Source organism: Peromyscus maniculatus, chromosome 5, assembly GCF_049852395.1.
Source record: "Peromyscus maniculatus bairdii isolate BWxNUB_F1_BW_parent chromosome 5, HU_Pman_BW_mat_3.1, whole genome shotgun sequence".
Classification (NCBI taxonomy): Eukaryota; Metazoa; Chordata; class Mammalia; order Rodentia; family Cricetidae; genus Peromyscus; species Peromyscus maniculatus.
This window is the reverse complement of record NC_134856.1, coordinates 53104329-53130145: the sequence shown is the minus strand read 5'-3', so window position 1 is coordinate 53130145 and position 25817 is coordinate 53104329. Positions and strand designations below refer to the sequence as shown.

General features: G+C 52.1%; 1 protein-coding gene across 1 annotated transcript in view; it reads right to left on the bottom strand.

The window, feature by feature from the left end:
- The window catches only part of Atp2c2 (ATPase secretory pathway Ca2+ transporting 2), a 59275-nt gene extending 33715 nt beyond the window's left edge, over positions 1–25560 (bottom strand). Inside the window, exons 1-4 of the mRNA XM_016008477.3 lie at positions 25315–25560; positions 7339–7449; positions 4267–4383; positions 578–667 (exon numbers count right to left, since the gene is read on the bottom strand). Of these exons, the coding sequence (XP_015863963.1) occupies positions 578–667; positions 4267–4383; positions 7339–7449; positions 25315–25407 (411 nt within the window). The 5' untranslated portion in view covers positions 25408–25560. The remainder of the gene's footprint in view (positions 1–577; positions 668–4266; positions 4384–7338; positions 7450–25314) is intronic.
- Positions 25561–25817: the final 257 nt, after the last annotated feature.

The window sequence follows — 25817 nt, the reverse complement described above, 5'->3', positions numbered from 1 at the left end:
AGAGAGAGGTGAGGCGTGGAGGCCCTCAGGGCTGCACAGGGGTTGGGGTGGGGATACAAATGACCGTCCATGGCACGGGGCTTCTTTTGGGGCAATGAAAGTGTTTCATTGGGCTGGACAGAGGTGACCAAACAAATGTGCAAAATCCCCCTGAATTCTTCACCTAAACCATCACTCTTGGTTTTTGGGGATGGCTCAGTTGGCAGAGTGCTTGCTTTGTGAGTATGAAACCCTTAGTTTGAGGCCCAGAACCCGAGTGAAAAGCCAGGCATAGTGGTAATGGCGACCCCAGGGCTGGGAAGGCAGAGGCAGGTGGGTCCCTGGGGCTCACTGGCCCGCCAGCCTGGCCTGCATGGTGAGCTCTGGGCCAGTGAGAGACCCTGTCTCTACACAAGATGAATGGTTCCTGAGACTCGACAGCTGAGGTTGATTCTAGCCTCTGCATGTGTGCACACATGTGTTCCCACGTACACACACACATACACAAACCATGATAAGTTTTGAAAAACACCTGGCAGCAGAGCCATGGCCAGCCCTGGGCATCCCTGCCCAGGGGCCGAGGCTGCCAGTCACTCACCAGGGCGATGCTGATGGCGTCCTCATACTCCTTGGTGAGGACACTCACCATGGCGGAGCCCAGCAGCAGCAGGATCAGGGGGTTCTTGAACTGGAAGATGAACCACAGGGCAGGTCTTCATTTCACAAAGGCCAGTGCAGGCTCCCACCTGCAGCTGCTGGGCAGCTCAGACCTTCACGTGAGGCCAGGCTTCCAGGTCTCCCTGCAGCGTCTAAGGGTTTGGGAAGGGCACTGCTCTATCTGGTATTCCTCCTCTGTAGCAAAGTCCACCGTCGACAGCCCTCTGGGCTGATCCTGACACTGCCCCATCCAGACCCGGCCCTGACTCTGAGTTCTGTGTCTTGCCTGGCCACATCTCATCCATCCGGGGTTCCCTTGGGATACATGATGGATGCACATCCTGGCTATTATCGCCAAGCTCTCCTCTCTTGCCACACTCAGCCTTGTGTGCCACAATTATTCTGCTCCTGCGGTCATCTCTGGGGACTCTAGTGATGTTCCTCTTAGGTTGTACTTTTTTTTTTTTTAAAGATTTATTTATTTATTATGTATACAGTGTTCTGTCTGCATGTGTCCCTGCAGGTCAGAAGAGAGCACCAGATTTCATTATAGATGGCTGTGAGCCACCACATGGTTGCTGGGAATCGAACTCAGGACCTTTGGAAGAGCAAGCAGTGCTCTTAACCTTTGAGCCATCTCTCCAGCCCCTTAGGTTGTACTTCTGATTGTTGCTGTCTGTCACCCCTTTACGTGATGACGATCCATGTCACAGAGAATGGAAAAGAAGAACAAGTACAGAAACAGGTCAAAGAGCAGACCCGGGAGATCGGGGAGAGCACCGAAGGACCGACAAGCGTGTCTCCGCCGCTGAGCTTCCCAATGGCCAAGGTGCAAAAGGAAATACGGCCCAGTGCATCGGTCCCACAGCTCGTGAGAAGGACTTACTTCAGTGTGTGCTGGTGTGACATGTGAAGGGATGGACCCCACCCTCACCCCGGAGCTGCCATGTGTTTATTCTCTGTGGGAGAACCCCAGAGTCGGCTCTAGCCAAAGTCTCGACTCTTCAGCATCGGGAGGCCCAAAGACATGTTGGTTTTGGGTTATGGTTTGTCTTTGATTCTACTAACCCACTTCTACTTGACAGCTGGGAGATGACAGTCCTGATGTCACAGACCCTGCCTGCCCTGGATGACCCAGCGCAGGGTCTATGGTATGGTGTGATGGACAAGAACTCAGAAATCTCGTTTTTCCTGCCTGTCTCCACCACTGGCTCACAGATAACCTGGAGCCATCTGACTTCTCCCGGCCTGTTTCCCAGGGCGCTGTCTTTTCTCCTCCTCTCTCTTCCCCTCACTCCCTCCCCCTCTTTCTCTTTCATTTTGGTCTTTGAGATAGGGGCTCCTCAACTGGCTGCATGGTCAAGGATGGGTTTGAACCCTTGGTCCCTTTCATGTCCCAAGTGCTGGGGTCACAGGCACCCACACCATGCCTGACTATTTTAAGTTTTCTGGATCAACATCTTAAGATGTAGCACAGGCTGACCCAGAACTCACAGTGATCCTCTGCCTCAGCCTCTGAGTACTGAGGTTACATATATGAGTCTCCTCCATGTCCAGTTGCTCCTGGCAACAAGAGTAGCTTGCCCAGGGCTCAATAAATGTCCACTGGCCACAGGATCAGGCTGATACTGTGGTATTTGGTAATTGGTGGAAGGGAGAGATTGTGGCTAAGTAGCTCCGGGAATGGCTCTTGACTTAGCAGGAAGTTTCTCAACCTCCTTGCCAGGGCCACAGAGAGGAGGGATGGGAAGGGATAGGAATGGGTGGTTCTTTTGGAGAGAATCCACCACACAGTGGGATACTTACAAGCCCCAGCACTTGGGTCTGAGACACATGGGGTGGAATCTGCTGCCAAGGAGAAGGGACCCGCTCCCCACAAAGCCCAAGACCTACTCCAAAGTACAGATAGATTCATCCCGAAGGCTGCAGCCTTCTCCCAAAGAGTAATGTCACAGGATACAAATGTTTCCTCCCCAGACCCCACCATGTTCCACAGACCTTCATGAGCTATTTAATGGGACCTACCACCCAAGGCAATGGGTGGGTCTTGTTCATACCCTTCTGAGACTCAGAAGCCAGCCCACCAATCACAGGGGGAGGCAGAGAAGAGGGTCCTCCACAGTTGGGGTGGGGAGTCCTGACCAGTGTTGCAGGGAGCCTTCAGTGTGGAGTCTCCAAGCCCAGAGGAAATGAAGACAGGGTGGACACCTAGCAGAAAGCCAATGGGGCGGCGCTGTCTGAGCCCCAGCTGGTCTGAGCTCCAGCTGGTCTGAGCCTCCATCTTTAGGCTTAACTTCAGGAGCTTCCATTGCCTGAACAATGGACTTTCAGGAACCTTCTGGGCTGGGCCAGAGTCACCTTGGTGCCTACAAGCCAGTTTTGGTGCCAAACAGTCAATGCAGGGCAGCCACAAGGAGAGAAGAGGGTGCTACCTGAACCGTGTGGTTGGTCCTTGAACCAATCAATCAATAAAGCTTTAAACATAGAACCAATCAGAGGGCAGCTGAAGCCTAGGGCAGCTCAGGAGTCTACAAACAGGGAGAAGGGAGGTGTGGCCTGGAGTGAGAAAGGAAAGAAGGGAGATTGAGGACCAGGATGCCTCAGGTGTCAGAGATCTCTGCCTGGTCACAGGGCAAAGTACAGACTTCTAGACCAGAACTGGCAGCCATGGTCATTCCCCTTTCCCTCACAGTGGCTAGACATTTGACTTGCAGACATCAGCACCAGGCCGGCACCGAGCTATGATGGAGCGGTGCTCAGGGGCAGGCTGCATCACAGCCTACTTCTGGGTGACTTTGGGCCCCTGCACCCAAGATGAGCAGGTAAACTTGAAATTCAGGACCACAGGGAAGTGCGCAAATGTGTGTGTGTGTGTGTGTGTGTGTGTGTGTGGGTCAACCTTGGTTTGTTCCTTGGGGCTGTCCACCTTACTTTTTGAGACATGTCTTTTACTAGTCTGGAACTCACCAAGCAGGCTAGGCTGGCTGGAGCCGCCTGTCTCTGCCTCCCTGGATCTAGAATTTCAACCGCACACCACCAAACTCAGCTTTTAAAAATCAGGTTCTTGTGCTCATTCAGCAAAAACACTTTACTGAGCTGTTTCCCTAGCCCGACAATAACTTCACTTTTACAGTCTCCTGAGGCATACTTCTAGTCAATTATTTCTCCCGTGGCCTTCTAAAATGCCCGTTTGCCAGGACATCCGTGTCTTTCTTTGCTTCCTCTGGCAAAGCTACATGCCATGCAAGGCCTTTGCCAAGCAAAGACTTCCTGCTTCTCTGTCCCACCCTCTGCTTTTGCAAATGACTTTAGGGGGATGATAAAATAAATTAACACTACATATTTACTTACCATTCAGCATGGTGCCTGGCTCATGGCAAGTGTCCCTGGTGCCCATCATGGCAGGTCAAGTCATGGCTACCTACATTTTTAGTCACCTATGCAGGGCTCCTCCTGGAGGCTCAGAGCATCCAAAAGGACAAGACTGTTTACCTTGAGACTCATTCACCCCACACCCCAGGTGGGACCTGTTCAAGGACACCCAGGATCAATATTTAAAGAATGAGTGCTTGGCCCGCCCTTCCTGGCTAGTGCCCCTAGTGAACACAGAGAAGGGAGTCCTGCCCCTACCTGGTCCAGGTACTTCTTCCACACGGGCTCAGCGTTGTCAGTGACAAACTCATTCCAGCCATGGACCAGCCTGCGCTGGGCCACTGCCATCTCTGACAGGCCACTGTCCAGGTCCACCTAAAAGGAGACAGTAGATGTAGGGTGAGCACAGTACCGGATCCAGCAAGGACCAAAGAAACAAGTCACACAGTGGCCTTGAGCCACAGTGTCAGCAAATGGAACTGGAGATGGGAGAGTGGAAAGGTAGAAACAGGGTCTTCTCCTTCCAAAGAAAAACTGCGGGGCAGTGGTGATGATGCCTTTAATCCCAGCACTCAGGAGGCAGAGGCAGCAGGGTCTCTGTGAGTTTGAGGCCAGCCTGGTCTATGGAGCAAGTTCTAGGAAAGCCAAGACTACACAATGACACACACACACATACGCGCACACACACACACACACACACACACACACACACACACACACACACACACACAGAGAGAGAGAGAGGGAGGGAGAGAAGAAGAGAGGGAAAGAGGGGGAGAGAGAGAGAGAGAGAGAGAGAGAGAACGAACGAACCTTGGATATAGCTGCTACCTAGTAGCTTTTCAAAATATTAAACAGGATTACCACATGTATACCAGTCATTCCACTCTGGGTATACAGGCTCAAAGGCACTGGAAGTGGACACAAAGAGGTGCTTACACCCCCACACTGGGGGCAACATTGGTCTCAACAGTCTAAAGGAGGAGGCAGTCCGCATCTGTTGAGGTGAATGGATAAGCCATGTTGTGTAGACTCGTGACAGGGCTACGTGCTTCAGAAAGAAAGATCGTTTTGTTGATGGGTGGACCTGAAGAGCAGAACTGAGGGGGATAAACCTGTCCCTAGGAGAAAGGCTATACAGCTCATATAGGCAGAATGTAAGCAGAGCTGCAAGGCCTGAAGGAGGGAGGTGGAGGCGTTGTTTAACGAGGACAGAGTCCAGGTTTGCAAGATAGGCAGAACTCCAGAGGTGGATAACGGTGCCATTGGCAAAGAGTGGCAACTGTGCTTCACAGAACATCCACTTAAAACTGTTAAGAAATCCTGGGCTTGTGGTGCACACCTGGGATCCAAATGTGTGGGAGGCCGAGGCAGAAATTCAAGGGCAGCTTCAACTACAGAGTGAGTTTGAGGCAGCCTCGGCTACATGAGACCCTGTCTCAGACACCAAAACAAAACAAAACATAAATGGTTCAGAGAGCCAGGCATGGTGGGTATACCTGTGACTGCCGTCCTTGGGAAACTGAGGCAGGATTGTGAAGTTCAAGGCTAGCCTGGGCTATATACTGAGATCTTGTCTTAAAACAAAAAACAACTGTGAGTTCGAGGCCAGCCTGGTCTCCAAAGCAAGTTCTAGGAAAGGCGCAAAGCTATACAGAGAAACCCTGTCTCGAAAAACCAAACCAAAACAAAACAAAAAAAGCCCTCAAAACTCAAAACAAAAACCCAAACAGCAAACCCCAAATAACTTATGTTGTATCTCTTATTATCATCAAATTCCATATTAAACAAAACAGGCATCCCTGAGAGTGGCTGAAGTGACCATATCACCCGCCCATGGCAGATGCTAATCCGGCCCTTAGTGAGAACAAAATCATTAGGTGCAGCCAGTTTAAGTCATCATGTCAGGGAGCTTTGTGCTCAGGGGAACTTTCTGAGAAAGCTGCACAGGGCTGTGGGGTGGGGAGGAGAGAGAGTGGGCTCCAGGGGTTCTCTGTAGGAAAAGAGGGCTGAGCTCCTTTTTCTGGCTCAGGAAATGTCTGAACAAGGAAAAAGACCTTCCTCCTCTTCTCCCCAAGAAGCAGGGCTTGAGATGGACTCATAGGTCATTCTTAAGGCCTGTCATGGTACCACATGCCCTTTCCCTGCTAATCTTTTCTTTTCCCAAGGCAGGATGAACTATGAATAATACATGCCCACGTTCACACATGCACACACATATACCCTCACACCCATCCAGAATGCACATGCCCATGTAACATATATCTGCATGCACATACTCATGTACATACATGCACACATATACATATGTACGTGCACATACATACAACACACCTATGTACACATACCCCCCCACATGCACATGCATACACATGTGCACACATGCAGGTGCACATATATGTACATGCACATACATACTAATACCCATGCACAGATACACATATGCCCATGTAATACATATATGCATGCACACATATACCTGTACACAAATGCGCATGCATGTATGTACATGCACATTCATACAACATACCAATGCACACTTATGCACACACATGCATCACCATTTCTGCCTGGCGTTCGAAGTAATATAAGTTATGGTGCTGGCTCCATCCTGCGGCCCCAGAGGGCAGATTCCTAGACCAGGTCTGGCTTTTTTCCTGCGATGCTCCCAAATTCTAATTCCCTCAGGCACTTGTGAGAATTTGATGTCTGTAACTGGCCTTTCCACGTCATAAAGATGAAAAGGGAGAGGCAGGCGTGGGCGAAGAGTTTGAGCCCTGATGACAGAAGCCTGGAGGAGCCCGGGGCCGCACAGCTCCCTAACAGTGCTGGTCACTCACTCCGGTTCTCGCCATTTGCCAAAGGAACTGTGGGCGGAAGGACACTCGGCCTCCTGCGGGGACCTCAGGCACTGGCCCCACGGACAGCAGCATTGTAGAAACCAGAACTGTTCTCCACTGACAGCTTCGTGGTACTTTCTCTTAATCCACAGACTACCTCACAGTGGCATTCAGCGTGACGGCTCCTCTTTTGACAGGAGTTAGGATGAGGGCATTTCCAGAGAGGTTTAACTGAGGTAGGACCCATCCTGAATGTGGGTAGCACCATCCCGTGAATGCGGGGCCAGGCTGAGCACCAGCATCCGTCTCTCTCTGCTTCCTGACTGCAGGTGCAAGCGACCAGCTGCCCCACGCCCCTGCCACCAGGACTTCCCACTATGATGGACCTTGAACCAGAACCAGAACGGCGCTGCCTTAAGCTGCTTTTGGGAGGCATTTTTTTGTCAAGACAACAAGAAAAGTAATAAACACAGATACAAACAGTTCTTACATGGAAGGCTCTGGCCAAATCCTCTTTGCTGCATTTACACGCTTCCCTGGGTGGCAGAGCTGTGACAGTCTTTTCTCTTTCGATGGCTTTCAGCTCACACTGGTCATCAATCTGTGGAGAGAGCAGTGTGGCTGGTGAGCATCGGACGCTTTGCTGTGAGGTCTCTGGTTAAAGCAGGACACACATATGCAACGTGTGCACACCCCGAGTACACATGCCTGCCCACGCGATCTGCTCCCACATCATGAAACAGGTGACATCAGTCCCCGAGCTCACTCGCCAACCACCCAAAGGGTTTTTTTTTTTTTCAATGTGAACTCTATGGAAATGGTCACATGCCCAGCACCCTCTGACTTTGCTCCCTCTCCACGTTAGTGACAGTGGGCAGGGTGCCACACTGCTCCCTCCACAGGTGCTCAGCTTCCTCTGCATGTATAGATTCTGCTCCCAGCTCTCCCTCCTGCTAGGGGCATGCGGGGCTCATTTGTAGTCGTTGGCTATTATTGACACATCTGTTTGGAAATAACCTTTTTCTCTTATTATTATTATTATATTCGTGTGTGTGTGTGTGTGTGTGTGTGTGTGTTATGCACATACATGTGGCCAACACTTGGTATTTTCTATCATTGTGCCCACTCTTTTTTTTTTTTTGAGACAGGGTCTCTCATCTTTTGAACCCGGAACTCACCTATTGCCTAGACTGGCTGGCCAGTGAGCTCTGAGGCTCCACTTGGCTCTACACACCTGTGCCCTGGGTTAGGTTACAGATGTGTTACAGATGTGTGCCACCACACTCATGTCTATGTGGACACTGGGGATATGAATTCGGGTCCTCAGGTCTGTGTATCAAAGCACTTAGCCATCTGAATGACCTGTCCAGCTGCACCAAACAAACTTCTTTAATAGGGATTAGGCTGGCAGATCAGGGTGACATTTTACATGTTCAAAACCCGGACCCCCTTACTGCAGCAATCCGGGCTGAGTGTAAACTGTAAAGAGTGTCTCTTGATCTGGGGTGGTGGTGGTGGTGGTGGTGCACACCTTTAATCCCAGCACTCAGGAGGCAGAGCCAGGTGAGTTCGAGGCCAGCCTGGTCTACAGAGTGAGATCCAGGCACCAAAACTACACAGAGAAACCCTGTCTTGAAAAAAACAAAAAACAAACAAAAAAAGAGTAGCAATACATGGTATCGCACCCTAGTTCCATGAGTTTTTCTAAATAACTCGAGGAAAGGGGTCGAGGCCACCATTGGTCCTAGAAGCCTGAGGACCTGTGCCCAGAGCCCCAGGCCATCAGACACCAGGGGCCTGGGCCACTGTGATGAGAGAGGGACCTCGGTGCCAGGGCACATCGAGACACGTACAATGTTCTTCCCAGAATTCTGGCACTGGGACACGATAGCATCTTTTCCTTCTCAAGCCAAGCCACCAGGAACTGGGAAGGAGGAAAGAGAGAGGTGCTAACAACTTCCTTTAGCTGAGGTGCCATCCAAGTTCCTCTTCCCTTCTCACCAACGCCGCACCCCACGTGCAAGTGAGCAGCCAGCAGCCGATTTGTCCACAGGAACCCCCAAACACATCCACCTCCTGGGATTCTGCTCTTGATATCAAAAACCAGAGCGCGGCAGTGCAGACACAGCCCCTCGCCAGTTCTGTGGTTCCCGAATGTCTCCACACCAATAAAGAGCTCCCGGCAAATTCCCTCTACAGAGAAACATGCACCACTGAACTGCTAGGCTCTGGTTCCCATGCAGCCATCTCTCTTGCTCCCTCTGCGTGGGAGACAGCCCTGGGTGTGAGCACACCTGCATCCTTCCTTCTGGCTATCCCACACTCACTTTCCAAATACAGCATCCTGTGACAATGAAATGTCACGCACACACACATATACACAGGCACATAAACATAAATACACACATACACAGGCGTACACATGTATACATTTATCCCCCCCCCCAACCTCTGGCTTGGAGACACTCAAATCCTGCCTGCTTTCAGGACACACCCATCTCTTTTGGCCTGGCTGTGGTGACTGACACACCCTTGGCCCACCCCCTGCAGTCTTCACGGCCATAGACTTGATTTTCTCTGAGCTTTAACCTCTGTGGATTTCGTACAATAGAATCCCACACTAGCTGACCTCCCCTGCCTTTGTGCCTCCTTGTGACCCCAGAGTACTGTTTGCCTGTAGCAAACAGCCTGCTGCTCCCAGGTGGGGCCCTGAGGCAACAGTCCAGGACACCGACATCCTCGGAGAAGTTTCCCCAGCAGCAGGCTCAGGCTGGAACTCAGCCCAACAGAGACCTACAAAGGGCAAATGTGATCTCCCGTGGCAGACACAGGCTCAACAGACATCCGGGAGCTCAGGGCAGAGAGAGCACTTGGGCAACAGGGCCCAGCCTCCCTCAACCCCGTCCTGGCCTCTCTGCCTCCCTGTCTGTCCAGTGCAGAGATCTTATTCATTTCGCTTAGATCCCAGGATCTCTAGCCTGTTCTGGGGCTGATAACACGTGTATTCCTACAACATACTTGTTAAAACGGACCCCTGCCTCAATTTCTTCCTCAGACTAGTAGGGGTTGTCACAGCAGGGCATGACCGACAAGGAGAAGGGTTACTGGAGAGGAGGAGAAGGAAGACCCACGTGCGGTTCCTGGCACCAAGAAACCCCAAGCGCAGGTGATGAGGGGGTGGCAGGGTTCCTTTCAGTAATCAGGGTCCTGAAGACAGGTACCAGGCTCAACAGACATGAGTGCAGAGGCCCCGTCACCTCTGACGTCCAGATGAGCACTCAGGAATTCCTCTGTGCATGTGAACCAGACACTGCCAGAGACTCATATCCACTAAGAAAAAATTAGTCACACTGGGCATGGTGACATTCCTCTACAATCTCAGCACTTGGGAGGCCGAGGCAGGAGGACTGCTGAGAATTTAAGGCCGGTGTGAGCTGCACAGCAAGGTCCTGTTTTTTAAAAGACCAACAGTGTGGTGCTGCCTTGATGGAGTCATTGAGCTCTGTGATGAAAATGGAGGGAGGGGTCACAAGTCAAGGGCAGCAGGTGGGAAATAGCTCCCCGCCCCCCAAGAACCCACACAAGGAGCTGCCCTGGTCAGACTGTCTTCTACCTGTGAGACCCAGGATGGACTCTCGTTCTCCAAGCACCAGGGAGCACATGGCTGTGGCCTGGCGTGATGGAGGTGTGTGGTGTCGCGGTAAAGCCACGGTAGTTCCCTGGTGCTGCCATCATCTGTCTGCTTGCTGAGCACCAGACTCCAGCCCCTCCCTGTATCCAGACACATGGGTCTCCCCCACTTCTCTAGCGGCCTCCTGGGAGAGGGGCTGTCATGATCCAACTTACACAGGAGTGTCAGCACAGTGCATGCAAAGCGGAGGGCGCTCCAACATGCCGTGCCATAGAGGGGAGAGAAGATGAGAACAGTCTCAATGTTGATACTAGAAAGGGAGGGGGTGAGCGGCGCGGACAGCTGCATGCACAAGCAGGAAGTCAGTCAGAAAGTGCAGGCACAGGACCAGGCAGGGAGTGGTGTTCACAATGCAGACTGCCCCTTAAGGCCACCACCCACATCCCCACAGAGGCCAACGCCTGTGCTGTGGCCTCTGCAGCAGGCACAAGTCTACCCTAACAATGCTTTCTTGGCTTGCTCCTTTATTCCCTGGCTTCTTCCTGAATGCAGAGAACCCTGCCCGCTGCCTGGGAGACCACAGTTCCTATGGTCCATGCCAAGAAATTATGCAAGCACCTTCACTTAAATCAACAAATGAGAAGACAGGACAAAAGACAAAGCCATCCAAGTGCAAGAGGAAGCCAAGGCCTGCCTTTTCTTAGGATCACAGAGTGAGAAAGGACTTTCTAAGTACAAGATAAAACTAAGATAAGAAATAGACTCAAGTTCCAGACAGAAAGGGGACTGGGCCGTGTAACGTACAGCGTGAGCACTGTGAGCAGAGTCCAACAGTAAAACTACTGCAGAACACCGAGACAAAAATTTACCAGAACAACGTGAGTCTCTGACCTTGCGAAGAATAACATGACTGCCCATTGTTTCTATTGCTGTTGTTTTGTGAAAATTGGGAAAAAGATGTACACTAAGAATGTAAGCCCCATGACAAAGCTGAGGACATCCACACACCGGAACTGGTGGCGGGGAGAGCTGGCTTGCATACAGCTGTGAGGTATGAATCAGGACAGCCCCCACTGCAGAGTGTGTGGCTTCATTCGAGTTGGAAATGCTCTGCTCACTTCTTGTTCAGACGCCCTCTTTACAGAGGGTTCCTCGCAGAGCCACACCTCACAGTACTGTCCACAGTGGCTCTGTGTTAGTGTCAACCCAGACACCCACGAACAGGCCGGCTGGTTAACCATGAGACCGCTGTAACGTGTGGCGCAAAGCTGCCCCTGAAAGAAGAGTTCCCTGGATGGAAATGTTAACTGCATATTGAGGTATGCCTGCCGTAGTCACGTGTGTAAGTCACGCACAGCTGTACCGAGACTCACATGCGTGTATGTCTGAGCACCACCCAGACAACGACGGAACTCACAGCTCCCAGGATCGTCCTGCCACTGGGCCCTCTCTCACACGCTGCCTTCTAGGAAGATTAAACATCCTCACTGCTCTGCACAGGCGTCTGCTCTGCCTGCTTCAGAAAGCCACAGAAGTGTCACACCCGGGGACCCCAGTCCTCCTGGTATCTTTGTGAGAGTGGCTATTTCTCTACCAGTGAGGGCAGGTCACTCTGTTGCTGTGTGGGACCATGGGCATTTCATCCTATTACCATATAGCAACCTGGCATCATGATTTATTAGCTGGTTGCTGGGGCTGGCATGTAGGCTGTGTCCGGTTTGGGCTGTTAAGTCGTACATGGCATTGCTAGGTCCCAGGGCAGGTGTGTAGTTATAACGGACACTTCCACGGGGTCCTCCCCAAATAGTGGGACCATTCACAAGAGGTAGAAGAGGAAAATTAGAGGTGTGGACCGCTGGGCATAAGGGGGTCCACGTAAAACATGGAGAAAAAGAAGACAGAAGATATGCTTCTGGCAGAATCCAGCAGACCGCACGGACTTGGGTGGCCTTTGGGTTTGGAAACCTGGTAGCTGAAAGCAGGGGCCTTGGGAAATGGTTTTGTGCTTTGGGGAGTCTGGAACTACAAGTAAGAGTTACTGATTCAAAGCGGGGAAGCCAGTGCTGGCTGGCCCGGGGACAGGGGTGGAGAGAGGGGCAGTTGCTTCCCCAGGAAAAAATGCTGAGTGGCCTTAAGACCTTGCTCACTAGGGAAAGGGCTCATGAGGAAAAGCCTCCATTTCCCTCCAGCAGGCCCAGAGGGAATGCTGCAGGGCAGAGAGCATCTGCCGTGGAGCCCCAGGTCCTACTCACCCTGAGAGGCAGGTCACCTGGCATAGCTTAATGCAGTAGAGAAAAGAGGGACAGACGGTTGTGAGTGAGCCCGGCGGGGCCCACCCAGTGCTTCTTAGTATCAAGTGGAAAAATGTCTCAATGCAACAACCCAGGCAACTGTGGATATAGGGGGGCCAGCCACTTGCTCAGAATTCAAATTCTGGTTCCCTACCTGCCTATTGGGCCTCCCACAGCAAAGCTTATGCCTTTCTTAAGTCTTGGTGTGTTGTCCTATGACATGAACTCAACAAGAACATGCAGCCAAGACTGCGGAGAGAACAGCTGCAGCTGCAGCCTTGGGGCAAGAGGGGCAACGAGTTCTTTCCTGGGCTGCAATGGTGTCTGGAGTGTTCATGTGCATGTATTCACATGCATGCATGCATGTGTGCATGTGTACTCATGTGTGTGAGAGAGTATGAGCATGTACGTAAGCACATATGAGTGTGTGCATGCTTGTGGGGTGTGTGTGTGTGCAGTGTATAAGGCCTAAGGGACTAGCCAGCTCTCAGCAAGACCCACCATGACCCACCATGTGTGTTATTCAGGAGGAACAGCATAGACATGGACAAGAGGACACAGCTGGGCCGAGTGACAGCCAGTATAATTGGGAATCAACACATAGGTGACAGGGAGGAGACTGCTCACACACAGGGAGATTGTATGACTCGGAAGTAGCCTGATAACCTCCGTGACTGGTGTTCTCAGCAAAGTCCTCAGGGAGCGGGCATGGGCTGTTAGGGATTCATTGGATTGGAATGTACGAGTGTGTATGCGTGCAGACGCAACACTGAATATGGACTAACAGTGTACGCGTGCGCATACCCCTCCTCCCACCAGCAAAGACAAGCAGCGGCAGATTTTGTTGTTGTTGTTTCTTAACACAGTGGTCCAAGCAAAATGTACATCCAGGATCCAGGATCCAGGATCCAGGGCTGCTTCCCCGACTGGGGAGAAACGATGGGAGGTGGGTGTAGAATTTCTTCCTATCCCATCAGCCTCACCAGAGTCCGGGGAGGGTTAGGAGGGCACGGAGGCCTTACGAAGGGTCTCTCACGAGGCGGATGTGGGCAGCCAGAGCAGGCTGAAATGAATACTGACAGCAGACACTAACAGAATCAAATCGGAATGCGTGTGTTCACACGGGTCTGAATGACTTCAGGGCTGGGGAGAAGAGGAAGCTCTCCCTGGCGTGGGCAGCTAGGAAATGACTGAATAGTGGGATTAAGAAATCACTCAGGCGAGCATCGCCCATGCAGGCCGAGCTGAGAGGGTGACACATTCGTCTCAGCTGAGGGGAGGAGCTGCCGCCACCAGCAGTGGGACAGACAGCATCACAAAGACACGGGGGACATGGCTCAGTTGGTGAAGGGCTGGCCATACAACCATGAGGGTCTGAGTTCAGTCCGCAGCGCAGCACCGTGTAAAAGCCAGGCACGTGAGGGCTTTTCTGTAACCCCAGTGCTGGGGAAGCCAAGGCAGCCGATCTAGCCCAAGCAGCAAGCTCCAAGCTCAATGAGAAACTGTTTGAAAAGTGAAGTGGAAAAGAGAGGGAAACGCCCAACATCAAGCTCTGGCCTCCGCACACACGTGAGCACTCACACAAACAAATACCACCTCAGGCTTCTTGACACAGTGGAGTGTGGGACTCAGCACTACCCCCCCCCCCCATGAGGTCCCTCAGGAGAACGGAGTCAACGTCTACCTGAGGAAATGCTAGACCAACCCAAATCGGGGAAACACTCCACAAAGTTATCAGCTTGGAATCTTTAAGAACACCACAGACCTCAAAGACCAGGAAAACCCAAGGAACCATTCCATGTACAGGGGACAAGGAACGTGTAACTCCAGGAGGTTCCAGACCTGCATGAGTCCATGCACCATGTGACTGTGCCCATGGCTGAGTCATGGTGTGAGTGGACTGTAAGTGCTTTGCTGTAATTAGGAATGAATGTCTTCAAGTGTTTAGGGCCAATGGATCATCATGCAATTTGTGCCCAAATGGTAGTGGCAAGCGTGAAGGTAAGGTGGTCAGCGTGGCCATGAATTAGCTGTAAGGGCCTGATGAAGGACATTCAGTGTCTGTCTCACGGTCCTCTAACAGTCCCCTCTGTGGCTGTAGGCCCAGCTTGCATTCACTGAGCACAGCCTCCCCAACACAGCTGCCAGTTCTGCATGCCCCAGCCCCCAAGTCTGACCAAAAGGCCGGGCTAGCTGGTGATGTGCAGTGACCACTTTGTTGTAGGGGCGAGTGGTGTCCCAGGATCAAAAGACTTCACCTAAGGTCACAGCAGGCAGGTTTTGAGTGAGGACTGAGCCCGCCTTTCTGTTGGGCCGTGGACCCTCCACTCCACCTCCCTGCCTCTCAGACAGCTGGGCCTCCATCTCACTCACTTATTCTCGGTTTGGCTGTACAAGGTGGGTTTCCTTAGGACCTGCTGTGGCCTGTGCAGCAGGAAGTTGCAGGGCCTGAGCTGAGCCCAGGATGATAGGAAAAGTGGTTCCAGGAAGTACCACACCTGTGTTCCTGGAAGCAGAGTCACACCTCTGGTTTCACCTGCAGGTTCTGCCTGCCTGTCTTGAGGCCACTTCTGTGGGCCTCATTTCTGGAGATCAGCAGATCAGTGTGGCTAGCCTGATTCCTCTACCCCTGGGGAAAACCTTCCCAACTCTTCCTGAGATGCCAAGGGCTTCCCTGTGGGCACTATCTGACCCTGAAGCTCGGTGATGCGAGGTCTCTGACCCTTGGTCTTGGGAGCATTTGGCCCCAGATCCTTGGCTGTAGCAGCACTGGGTTGCTGGGATCCACCTGGCCAGGAGGAGACAGGAAGGATGACTGGATTACTCACTGGATAGTCAGCCCACGTGCCAGGGGCTATTTGCAGAAAGAGCCTGTTTCAGTAGCCCAAGAGATTAGCCAGCAGCACAGAGAAGTGAAACTTAGAAGTCAAAGGACCAGCCTCCAACTTCCCAGGCATGTTGCCTCACTCTAGGAAAGCTCCTGACATTTTGGAACCTCTGATTGCTGCGGAGATTTTTCTCTAAGGATTCAAAACAGAGAGGGAACCAGCTAAGCGTGGGGCAGTGTGTGCCAAGCTACCAATGCTGCAGGACTCAGGGGAGGTGGCGGAGCCAAGGCACGGTGGAACTGGGGTGGCTCTCTGCAGGTGGAGTCATGTAATAACACCCTCCTTTAACTAAAGAGTAACAGTGGGGGCTGGGGAGATGGCCTTTCAAGCATGAGGACCTAAGTTCAGTTTCCAGAAATCACATTAAAAAAAAAAAGAAAGAAAAAAGAAAAGAAAAAGAAAAGCCAAGCAGTGATGGGGAGGAGGCAGGTTGGAGGCTGAGACAGGTGGATCGCTCTCTGGCCAGCAAGCCTGGCCTACTTGGCAATTTTCATGCCAGTGAGAGAGAAAAATGGTGTCTGAAGAATGAACTCAAGGTTGTGTGGTCTGACCACAGTGTGGGTGTCCACGCCGGCACACACACACAAACTGCCCTCCCATGACACTTCACTCCTTATTTCATATTTAATCACTCTTTAATGACTTAATGATTTAATCCTATATTTAATCACTCTCAGGAGGCACCTCCCGATGTACATAGTTTATCCCATTGTACCGAGGGTAGATTCAGGTATGGGGACATGGAGACATTACGTAAGTTCTCACAGGGCCAGGTGTAGCGATGGAGTCTACAGGAAAGGAGCCTGGGCCAGGGAATCCTGCAGCATATCCCACGGCCTTTAGAGCAGCTCAGAGAAAGGACCAGGATGCCCCTGCACATCACAACCTGACTGTCACACAGTGACAGACCAGCAGTGCCTGGGAGAAAAATGGAACCAAAATGTGTGGTGGGGGTGAGGCGTGGCACTGTGCCCACCGATATTGCTGTGGGTTCACGGAGGCAAAATAAATTACAGGTATACAAAGGGGAAATGAGAATGTAGAAAGGGGGAAATGGAAAGAAAAAGAGAGCGGAGAGTCACATTCAGTCCCGAGGGTGGGTGGGGGGGATAAGGCAGGGGGATTCCCGAGACAATAATTAATACCAACGGACATGGGCAGAGACGTCAGGACACACTGAAATTTCACTACATTGATACTTGGGGGATATACTGGGGACAGCTGTGAGGAGAACTCTTCAGAAGCCAGAGAGAGTGACACAGAGGAGGACCAGCCCACAGGGCTTCCTGGGGAGCAGGCACCTCCCCAATCAAGGAGGAGGAAGTCTGGCTTAATTTCCCAGGTATCCGCTCCCATGGCCAGGCTATGGGCTCTATGGTCTACGTGGTGTGACCCAGGAGTGTGCCAGTCAAATGCTAATCTCAGTTCTCTGTGCCCCACCTCTTCCTCCAGAGAGTGTCTGTATCACAGCAGAAGCACCAGGCTTTGTCTGTCTGTCTGTCTGTCCGGCTCCTCCCTCCCCCATAGGGCCTATTTCATATACTCCATAGTAGGACAGGCATTCTGCTGACTCTCTCTCACCCCAGAGAGGGTGCACAGGAAGATGATGTCTAACTGATGAGAAGCTGCTGATCCATTGGATGGGTCTCATGGTTCAGGGAGCATCAGAGCCACCAAAGCCAGCTAGAGCCCAGAGTGCCAGAGTGGCCGTAGGTGCCCGTGTGTGAGGCCTGGAGCAGGCCCAAGACTGCACTTCTCACGTGCCCCCAGGGCTGCTGGGGGTCAGTGCAACGTCTTGGTCACTCCATTTACTCTCCGTGGGTGCTGAGGGAAGGCCTATGGGTGTGCAAGGCCCATGCAGACTCTGCTTGTGCTGCCTAAAAGCTATGAGGAGCTAGGAAGGGGGCAAAGGAGGAAACCAGAGGCCCGAGAGTGAGCCTGACTCCTTGATTCTCATGACAAGTGTCTCCTTACACAACAGGACACAGGATATGCCAGAGGAGGCACATCAGCCTCCTCCATAGTACACCAGGAAGGGGAGGACCCACGAGGTGCTGTGGATGGAGATCCGGGTCGGGGTGGTCTCAGATTAGCACTCCTTCCCCTAACACCCCCGAGACTCCCACTTTTGATCTGTCTAGAAGCAAAGACTTACAAATCCTGGGGAATACATGAATGGTCTTGTGGGTGATACACAGACTAACCAGGCCATATAATCATGGCCATTCAAGAGAGACCATGTGCAATACTGATCTCGGTTCTGGAAGTTTTCAGACTCACAAGTCATGGGCATGTCTACACTCGATTGTGCTTTGCTGGGCTCTCTTCCCTCCAGTAGGTCAGCAGAAGGTTCTGGAAGAGCCTTGCATTCGCACAGTTTCTGCCTAGAAGTGGGGACAGATGGGGGCCTTAACCTAAGTTCAAGTACTCGGCAACCTCCATGGAAAACTTGCATTTTTTCATGATGATGGCACCTCCTGTTTTCCATAGGGAACTTGGAGCTATGTGCTGCATCCCCTTCCAGGGCCACCACCACGCCAGCCTTAGGATATGGCTTCTCTACAGGCTGGGCTTTAAAAGAGATGACTTGAGATGAAGCAAGGTCACTAAAGGCGGTTCATCAGGGTGGAGTTCTTAGGAGCTCAGGACACAAGACACCCTCAGAGGATGATCAGGACAGGGTGAGGGAAATGATGCTCTCTGTCTCAGAAGGAGCCGGTTGGCAATACCTCCGTCCCAGGACTCTAGTGTGAGCCATGGCAGGTTGCAGAGAAACAGCACCTCCTCCAAGGGAGGACTGGCCCACCCCAGGGCATCTACACCCATGAGCAACACTGTTGAACTCCCGCCCCCAGCTGGGTACTGTAGATAGGAAGCAGGCAGGAAGTCAGAGAAAGACCCCAGCCCTTCAGCTGTGGAAGCCATAGTGACCACAGGCCCCACTGAATGGTGCTGCGCTCCGGTCACTGCCCATATTTCGCAGGTCAAAAGCCCTACAATGGGATGGGTGGGATGACTCAGTGAGTAGAGGTCTTTGTTGTCAAGCCTGATGATCTGAGTTTGAGTCCTAGGACCCGTGTGGTAGAAGAACACCAACTCCCACAAGTTGTCCTCTGACCTCCACATGCACAAAATAATTCATAAACATAATTTAAAACAGCCCAGGAGCTGCCCAGTGCAGCCCCAGGCAGCACAGGCCACTACTGTGCTTCAGTGTTAATCTTCCCCTTCCTCTCCCGTGAGAGCCCCTGTGCTTCAGTGTTAATCTTCCCCTTCCTCTCCCGTGAGAGCCCCTGTGCTTCAGTGTTAATCTTCCCCTTCCTCTCCCGTGAGAACCCCTGTGCTTCAGTGTTAATCTTCCCCTTCCTCTCCCGTGAGAGCCCCAGGCACGTCCCACTTAGTGGCTCCCTGGGTGTGAGACCACAGGCGCACAGAGATCCCAGCTCTTAAGGGATGGGAGAAGAAGAGGCAACCTGGAGCTTCCTGCTCCGTGCTAGCCGTCTTGATTTATCTTCAAGTTTGTGCCACACAGAAGAAGCCCAAGGGGACAAAGAGACGGGCTTGGCTTGGGGCTGGGTGGCTCTGCTTGCGCGGGGTTCCACTTCCCATCACCCACCGTTCCAGTGGTCGTGACCACCCTCCCTCTGCTGTCTCTGTACACGCCCTGTAGTTATCCACAGGGTGCAATACTAGGAAGCAGTCAAAATCCATAACAAGGCCATTGGCATGGCTTAGCGGGTAAAGGAGTCTGTCACTAGCCTGATGACCGGAGTCAATCCCTAGGCCCTACATGGTGAAAGGAGAGAACCATTTCCCAAAAGTGGTCCTCTACCTCCCTATACGTGTCATGGTGTGCATGTCCCCTGCCCACTAACCACATTTTTTTTTTTAAGAAATTGAGGCTGGTGAGATGTCTCTGCAGCTAAAGGCACCTACCTGCACTTGTAAAGATGAAACCAACTCCACGAAGTTGTCCTTGGACCTCTATGTGTGTGCTGTGCCCATATGCACAGTAACCAATAAAATAATTTTGTAAAAGCCATGACAATGGGAGACGGAAAACCATTCTCCTCCTCTATGCACAGGGATCCGCATTTTTCTTTCGTACCCAGTCCCGGAAATTGGGCAGCCAGCTCTGCTCTCACCTCTAACTAACTACCTTGAGCTGAGCCCCTTCCCCGAGCGCTCACTCCCATGGTCCTTACGGTTCTGACCCAAAGTCATCGCGGTCAGGAATCACTGGGAGAGGGGAAGCCCAAGAATGGCAGCCTCTGTCCCCCAAATCATCCTCTTCCCATTGGCACATCATGCGACAGACAGGCTGGGGGCCTGATATGCTGTTCACACTCACAGCCACCTCATCCAGCTACTGCAACCCTTAGCCCTTGACTCTGCCAGGGTCCCTGGCCAAGGCCCAGTTTGTCCCAGGCAGGAGGTCCCCAGATGCACTTTCTGCCAGCTCTCATTTCAACTGGTCACTGCCAGGGCAGGAGGCGAGCTCAAATACTGAGGTCCTCTAGAAGCTAGGCAGCTTTGAGCATGAGACAGACAAGTTCCTACCCTGGTGGAGGGTAGGAACAGACTATACCCATCCATCTGGTGGATGATCTTGTTCTCACTGAGAGTGCTCAGGACCCCCAGCCCCCAGCTCTACACCCCCTTCCCTCAGATACACACCAAACACTTCACTCATATAGATCTTAGTTTCAGAGCTCAGGGTCTAGGCTTCTTTACCCTTCAGGACAAGGCTTGTGACATTAAGACTAGATAGATCCCATGGTGTCATCTTTGGATTGATTCTCCAAGAACTTCCGGTTCCCTGAGAACTTACTAAGTTGAAACTCCTTCAGCTATTGGCCTGATAAGCATAGACCTGGTGGCACCAGTGACAAGAGTCTCACCACACCTCGGTAACAGGAGAATGGAGACATCACAGATCTCAGCTGGGGACTCTCAAGTGTAAACTACAGAGGTGAGAGGGCCAGAGAGGGGCAGCCAGCTGCCAGCAGGTGACTGGCATGGATCCTGTCTTTGTTCGCAGCAGCTCATGGCCTGCCACCTGCAAGGAGCCCTGGAGTGAGTTATTAAACACAACAGACTGAAGTGAAGAAACACCATCTGCAATCCAGATGTTCCTTATCTGCAAGCGGCCAAGCCAGTTCTGCAGCTATGGGTCACAGCCTGCTTGCCGCCAGGTGTCACAGGCCTGAGACCTTAAACTAGCAAGCTCCTGCATATTGACATCCCATTCTGCACACACGTGTGGAAACGGCCATTCTTGGCATGAGCATGCTCAAAACCTCCAAACTCTGAGTCCAGAAACAATTGTGTCAAAGGAAACATCACAAAACTAGGGAACTCCTGAACAGGCTCTGTGTGTGCGTGTGTGTGTGTGTGCGTGTGTGTGTGTGTGTGTGTGTGTGTGTGTGTGTGTGTGTCTGTGTGTCTGTGTGTCTGTGTGTGTCTGTGTGTGTGTAGCCTTTATACTTTGAATCATTTCAGCTAAAAAAATCATCCTCTGTTTTTTGCTCTTTTTTGGGGGGACGGAGCAGGGTCTCATGTAGCCCAGGCTTCCCTTGAACTGTCTGTGGAGCCAGGGATGACTCTGAAAGCAGATCCTCCTGTTTCCACTCCAGAATTCTGGGATGATAGATATGCACCATATCTGGCTGGAAATCTTCCCTACTACTGTGGGAGGGCAGCCTGAGGGAGGCCCTGATTGCCACCCCTAGTATTCACTCAAGCAATGCCATCCCTTTCCTAAGAGGGGACGTAGCCTAGACTTCCTCCACAGAATTGCAGCAGAAGTCGTAAGCCCTCATTCTCAGGCCGAGTCACAGCTATTCTAAGTCTGCCTTCAGTCAGTCACACTGTGCAACCTGTCTGCTGTACAACAAGGAGCCCCTCGGAAAGGACCATGTGGCCAGGAAACAGGCCTGCCACAGCCCAAGTGCTTAGAAGTGGGCGCTCCAGGTGAGTCCCCAGCCACGCACACAATGTGACCACCACCTCGTGAGAGATCCTGAGCCAGAAGCACCCAGCTGCACAAGCTCAAGAATCTGCTACAAGCTTGGGGACAAAGTGTTATTCCGCTAGGGATGGAGAGCAAACAGCCATTGGTCATCATGGGCTGGGTCTTAGCCTTTCTGGTCCTGTTAAAAGCAGCTTTGAACTTCATACTTACAAGCTTGTGTCCACAGCTGAGCTGTAAGCCTGTGGTTCCTTTGATTGGCAGGTTGAATGTTAACATGGATTGAAGTCACACCTCAGTGTAAATTGTTGGAGAAGACATGAAGTAGAGGGTACAATTCTTTTCTCTAACATACCCACATACTGGTGAATTTTGAGGGGTGTGGGTCAACTTCAGGCTATGAGTATATATGTATAAGTCCTGTGATATGTGATGGGGGCTAGAACCCAGGGCCTTGCACATGCTAGACAAGTGTTAGGTCTTTTTTTTTTTTTTAAATTAATCTATTTTTTTTTAATGTAGATGGGTGTTTTGTCTCTGTGTGTGTCTGTGCGCCACATGCATGCATGCAGTGACCCCAGAGCTCAGAAGAGTACATGGCCCCCTGGAACTGGAATTACAGATGGCTGTGAGCTGCCATGTGGATCTGGGAATTGAACCTGGGTCCTTCGGAAGAGCAACCAGTGCTCTTAACTGAGAAGCCATCTCTTCAGCCTGAGTGGCAGGTCTTAAACATGCAAATCTGAGACTGTTTTCTTCACTGAGTCTCTAAAGGCTGGCCTATTTATGAGTATGTGAACAACTGCCAAGTCCTGATTTAAAACCACTCAAAGGGCCCCACCGCTGTAAGTAGAAAGGTCAGATTCTTTCTGACAAGACTCCTGGGGTCACCTGCGTAGCCTGACCTTCTCAGGCCAGCCCCTGTACTTCCCTCTTCCTGACGGGAACTCTGCCCAGCTCACTCATCTTTCCACTGCTATTAATCTCAGACATGACTCCCTCCCAGCTCCCACACTCAAAAGTCAAGGTCAACTATGCCCTACTTCTTCTGCCCTCCACAATGGATGCCTAAGGGCAGAGAGTGCGTGCATTTTCCTCAGCACGGCCCAGCACACAAGTGCTGGAGTCTGGGTGAAATGACAGGGTGCCCACTGCAAGTGCCCAGCTACTGGCACCCAGGCCCAGATCTGCAGAGCCCAGAAGGGTGACAACGTCAAAAGCCAGGATGGCAGGACAGGTGGGAGTCACACCCACCTCGGGAGCAGCCTCGAGGGCAGAGTTGGCACCTGGGCCTTCCCAGAAACAGGAATTTCTAGTCTAATGTTCTTCTCCTACTGTGCAGGACATCAGAGAGAAGCTTTGTCCAGCATCAAAACCAAGGAGTCTTTCAAACACACTTCTACTGGTCACCCTGGAAATAACAAAAAAGATCTAGCTTCCCAGCTGGGGTGCTGATCTCCAATTCTGCCTCCGCACCTGTAACTTGGCGATGTCTCCTTCCAGACTCATTGGCTCTCTCCTTCGACACATCGAATCAATAAGAGCACTGATTAAACATCTCTTGTCTTTCACCTGTCACTCTCCTCACCTCCTGATGACTGGTTTGTGAATACCTTGCTCCTCAGCGCTGGCCAAGATTGTCCAGGCAATACTCAGCAAGAGCCGAATGGTGCCCACCCACCTTCTGTCCCCAGATTGCCATTAAACTCCTCTGGAGGCCAGAGGCCTAGGAGGGGACCCAGCCAGTTCTCAGGACTGATTCCTCTCATGGCTGTGTGTGCTGTGAAGCCCACCAGTGCCTGGGCCACAGCACACACCAGATACTCATAAAACCAAGTCAGGACAGTTGCAGACGTGACCCCAGAGTGAACAAGACTTCCTTCCCTCAGCCTCTTGGTTGGGGACAGGGTTCGAAGCCCAGTGAAAAGCAGCGTCTCCTCTGGCCTTCTTCCCTCACCTCACTTCCAGGGACTGGTTTTTAGTGGGGTTGTTTCGTTTCATGTGGTACTGAGGATGGAAGCCAGGGTCTTACATGTTGACCCACCGCAGAGTTCCGCTGTCCCAAGACCCTGACTGTGCACCCCTATTGCGTACCTCTCTTTGTAAGGCCAGCTCTGGACAGCTCAGTGGCAATAGCTGGCCTTTGTTGAGAGCTGCCAGCATCGCCGGCCTCCCCAGAAGTCTTCAGTCCTGGTCACCACATGCCCAGGCTCCCTCGCTGTCAGTGTACTACAGAGCACCCGACCAGGTGGGGAGTACACCTGCAGACAGGTTGCCTTTGAACAGTTCAGGGGAAGGAAGCCCACCCGGCTCAGAGCATCTCTGTGTGGGTTTACACCAAACCCACACCTGCACGCTCTCAGACGCCCTGATGACAGCCAGCTCTGTGTGCACCAGGAGTACTCAGGGATGCCCAGCTGTGTGCAAGACATCAAAAGACGGAGAGAACTAGAAAAGGGAGGAAGGAAGCCATCCATGTCAACAAACACACGCCAAACCCCTGTTAACAACACATTACAGACATGTAAGGACACACTTGGCATTAGCAAAGGATTATGGCATACCGCTAACCCACAAGGCGCAGACTAACACGGATAGTTTTGAGCCCCGCAGTTCACAGCCCTAACACCAGAATTCTTAGACCGACACCAACACTGATGCATACAATAACCTTTGTAAATAAATGTGTAAATATTTAAGAACCATACCATCGAGTGTTTTGACTGTGGCATTCTTTGGGAAGAAATAAAACTGAAATGTTGCAAAAGATTTTCTGTCATTACAAAACAAATTTCCTGGAAACCCCTGCCCCAAAACACACACACACACACACACACACACACACACACACACACACACACACACACACGAGCACGCGCATGCGCGAAAAGACCATATTTGGGGGGCATTGTTCCCCAGGGGCAAGCATGGGAGTTCTGGATGTGCCATGAGCTTCCACTCTCAGACCTTACAAAGCCGGTGGTGGGGAGGGATTGTGCTGGGTCACCAACCCACTGACTGTACCCCAGCTGCCCCATCAGAGGCACAGAAACAACTTCATGGTTGTTGGTCCTAGAGACAAACTCTTGGTACTGAAGTCCTGGAACTCACTATGTAGACTAGGTTGGTCTTGAACTCTCAGAGATACACCTGCCTGTCTGTGCCACCATGCTGAGCTCAGAGCAGCTTTTAAAAGCCATACTGATGTAGAGGAAATGAAGCCGTAGTCCTACCATACCGCTTCAATTTTCACTATTAAACTTCAGCAAGATTTCGTGTGGCTTTTTTTTTTTTTTTTTTTTTGGGTCCTCACCTCAATTCCAGCAGCTTTTTAAAGTCCATCAACTGCCTGTGTGTGCACAGGCATTTAAATTCCCTGGAGTCAGAGAAACCTAAGTTAAGTGCCTGGCCAGGTGGCCTGCCAGCTGCATGCCCTTGAAGAGCACAGGTCTCAGTTTCTCATTGCCCAAACGGGCTAGCCTACCCAGGCTGACTGGTGAGTTTTGTGCCTTGAGTCGGGTGGAGCTGCTTCCTCCGAAGCCAGCTTTTTTTCAGAGTTAAAGGAGGTGATGAGCAGAATGTCAGTGCCCAGTGACACATGGGGTCCCGCGGGTCACGTGCAGGATCCTAGGGGACAAATGTGGAAGTCTGAGCCCCTGCCTCACGCCAGATCGGTCAGACTCACCAAGGTCTCTACCTCGTCCCTCTCCAGCGCCTTGTACCGGTGGTCCTGACCCAGGAAGGCCAGTTTCTGTAGAAACTTGAGGAGTCTCCCCATGGTGAGCGGGTGTCCAGGCTGCTCCACGGACGGGCGTGGGGCGGGTCGCAGTCCCTGCCCGCGTCCCTGGGGCCCAAGCGAGGCCGCGGCTGCTGCGCGCCCTGGCTTCCCCGGCTTCCCGGGCGGCCAGGTTGCCCGGGAGCTGGCTACCTGGTCCCCAGGTGAGCTCCGCCCCTGGGCAGGGCTGCAGCAGCGCCGCCCTCTGCACAGCTGGCCCGCCCCGCCTGCGCCAGGACCCCAAACTCCCAGGGTCCACCGCAGGGGCTCTGGAAGAACCAGAAAGCCACTGTGTGGTCTCAGAGCTGTGGTTCTTGTCCAAACCTGCCAGAGCATAAGAATCCAGGAAGGGGGAAGGTCCTGAGCCAAAGCCTTACTTGGGGTAGTAGTGTGGTTCTGGGCCACTTATCTGG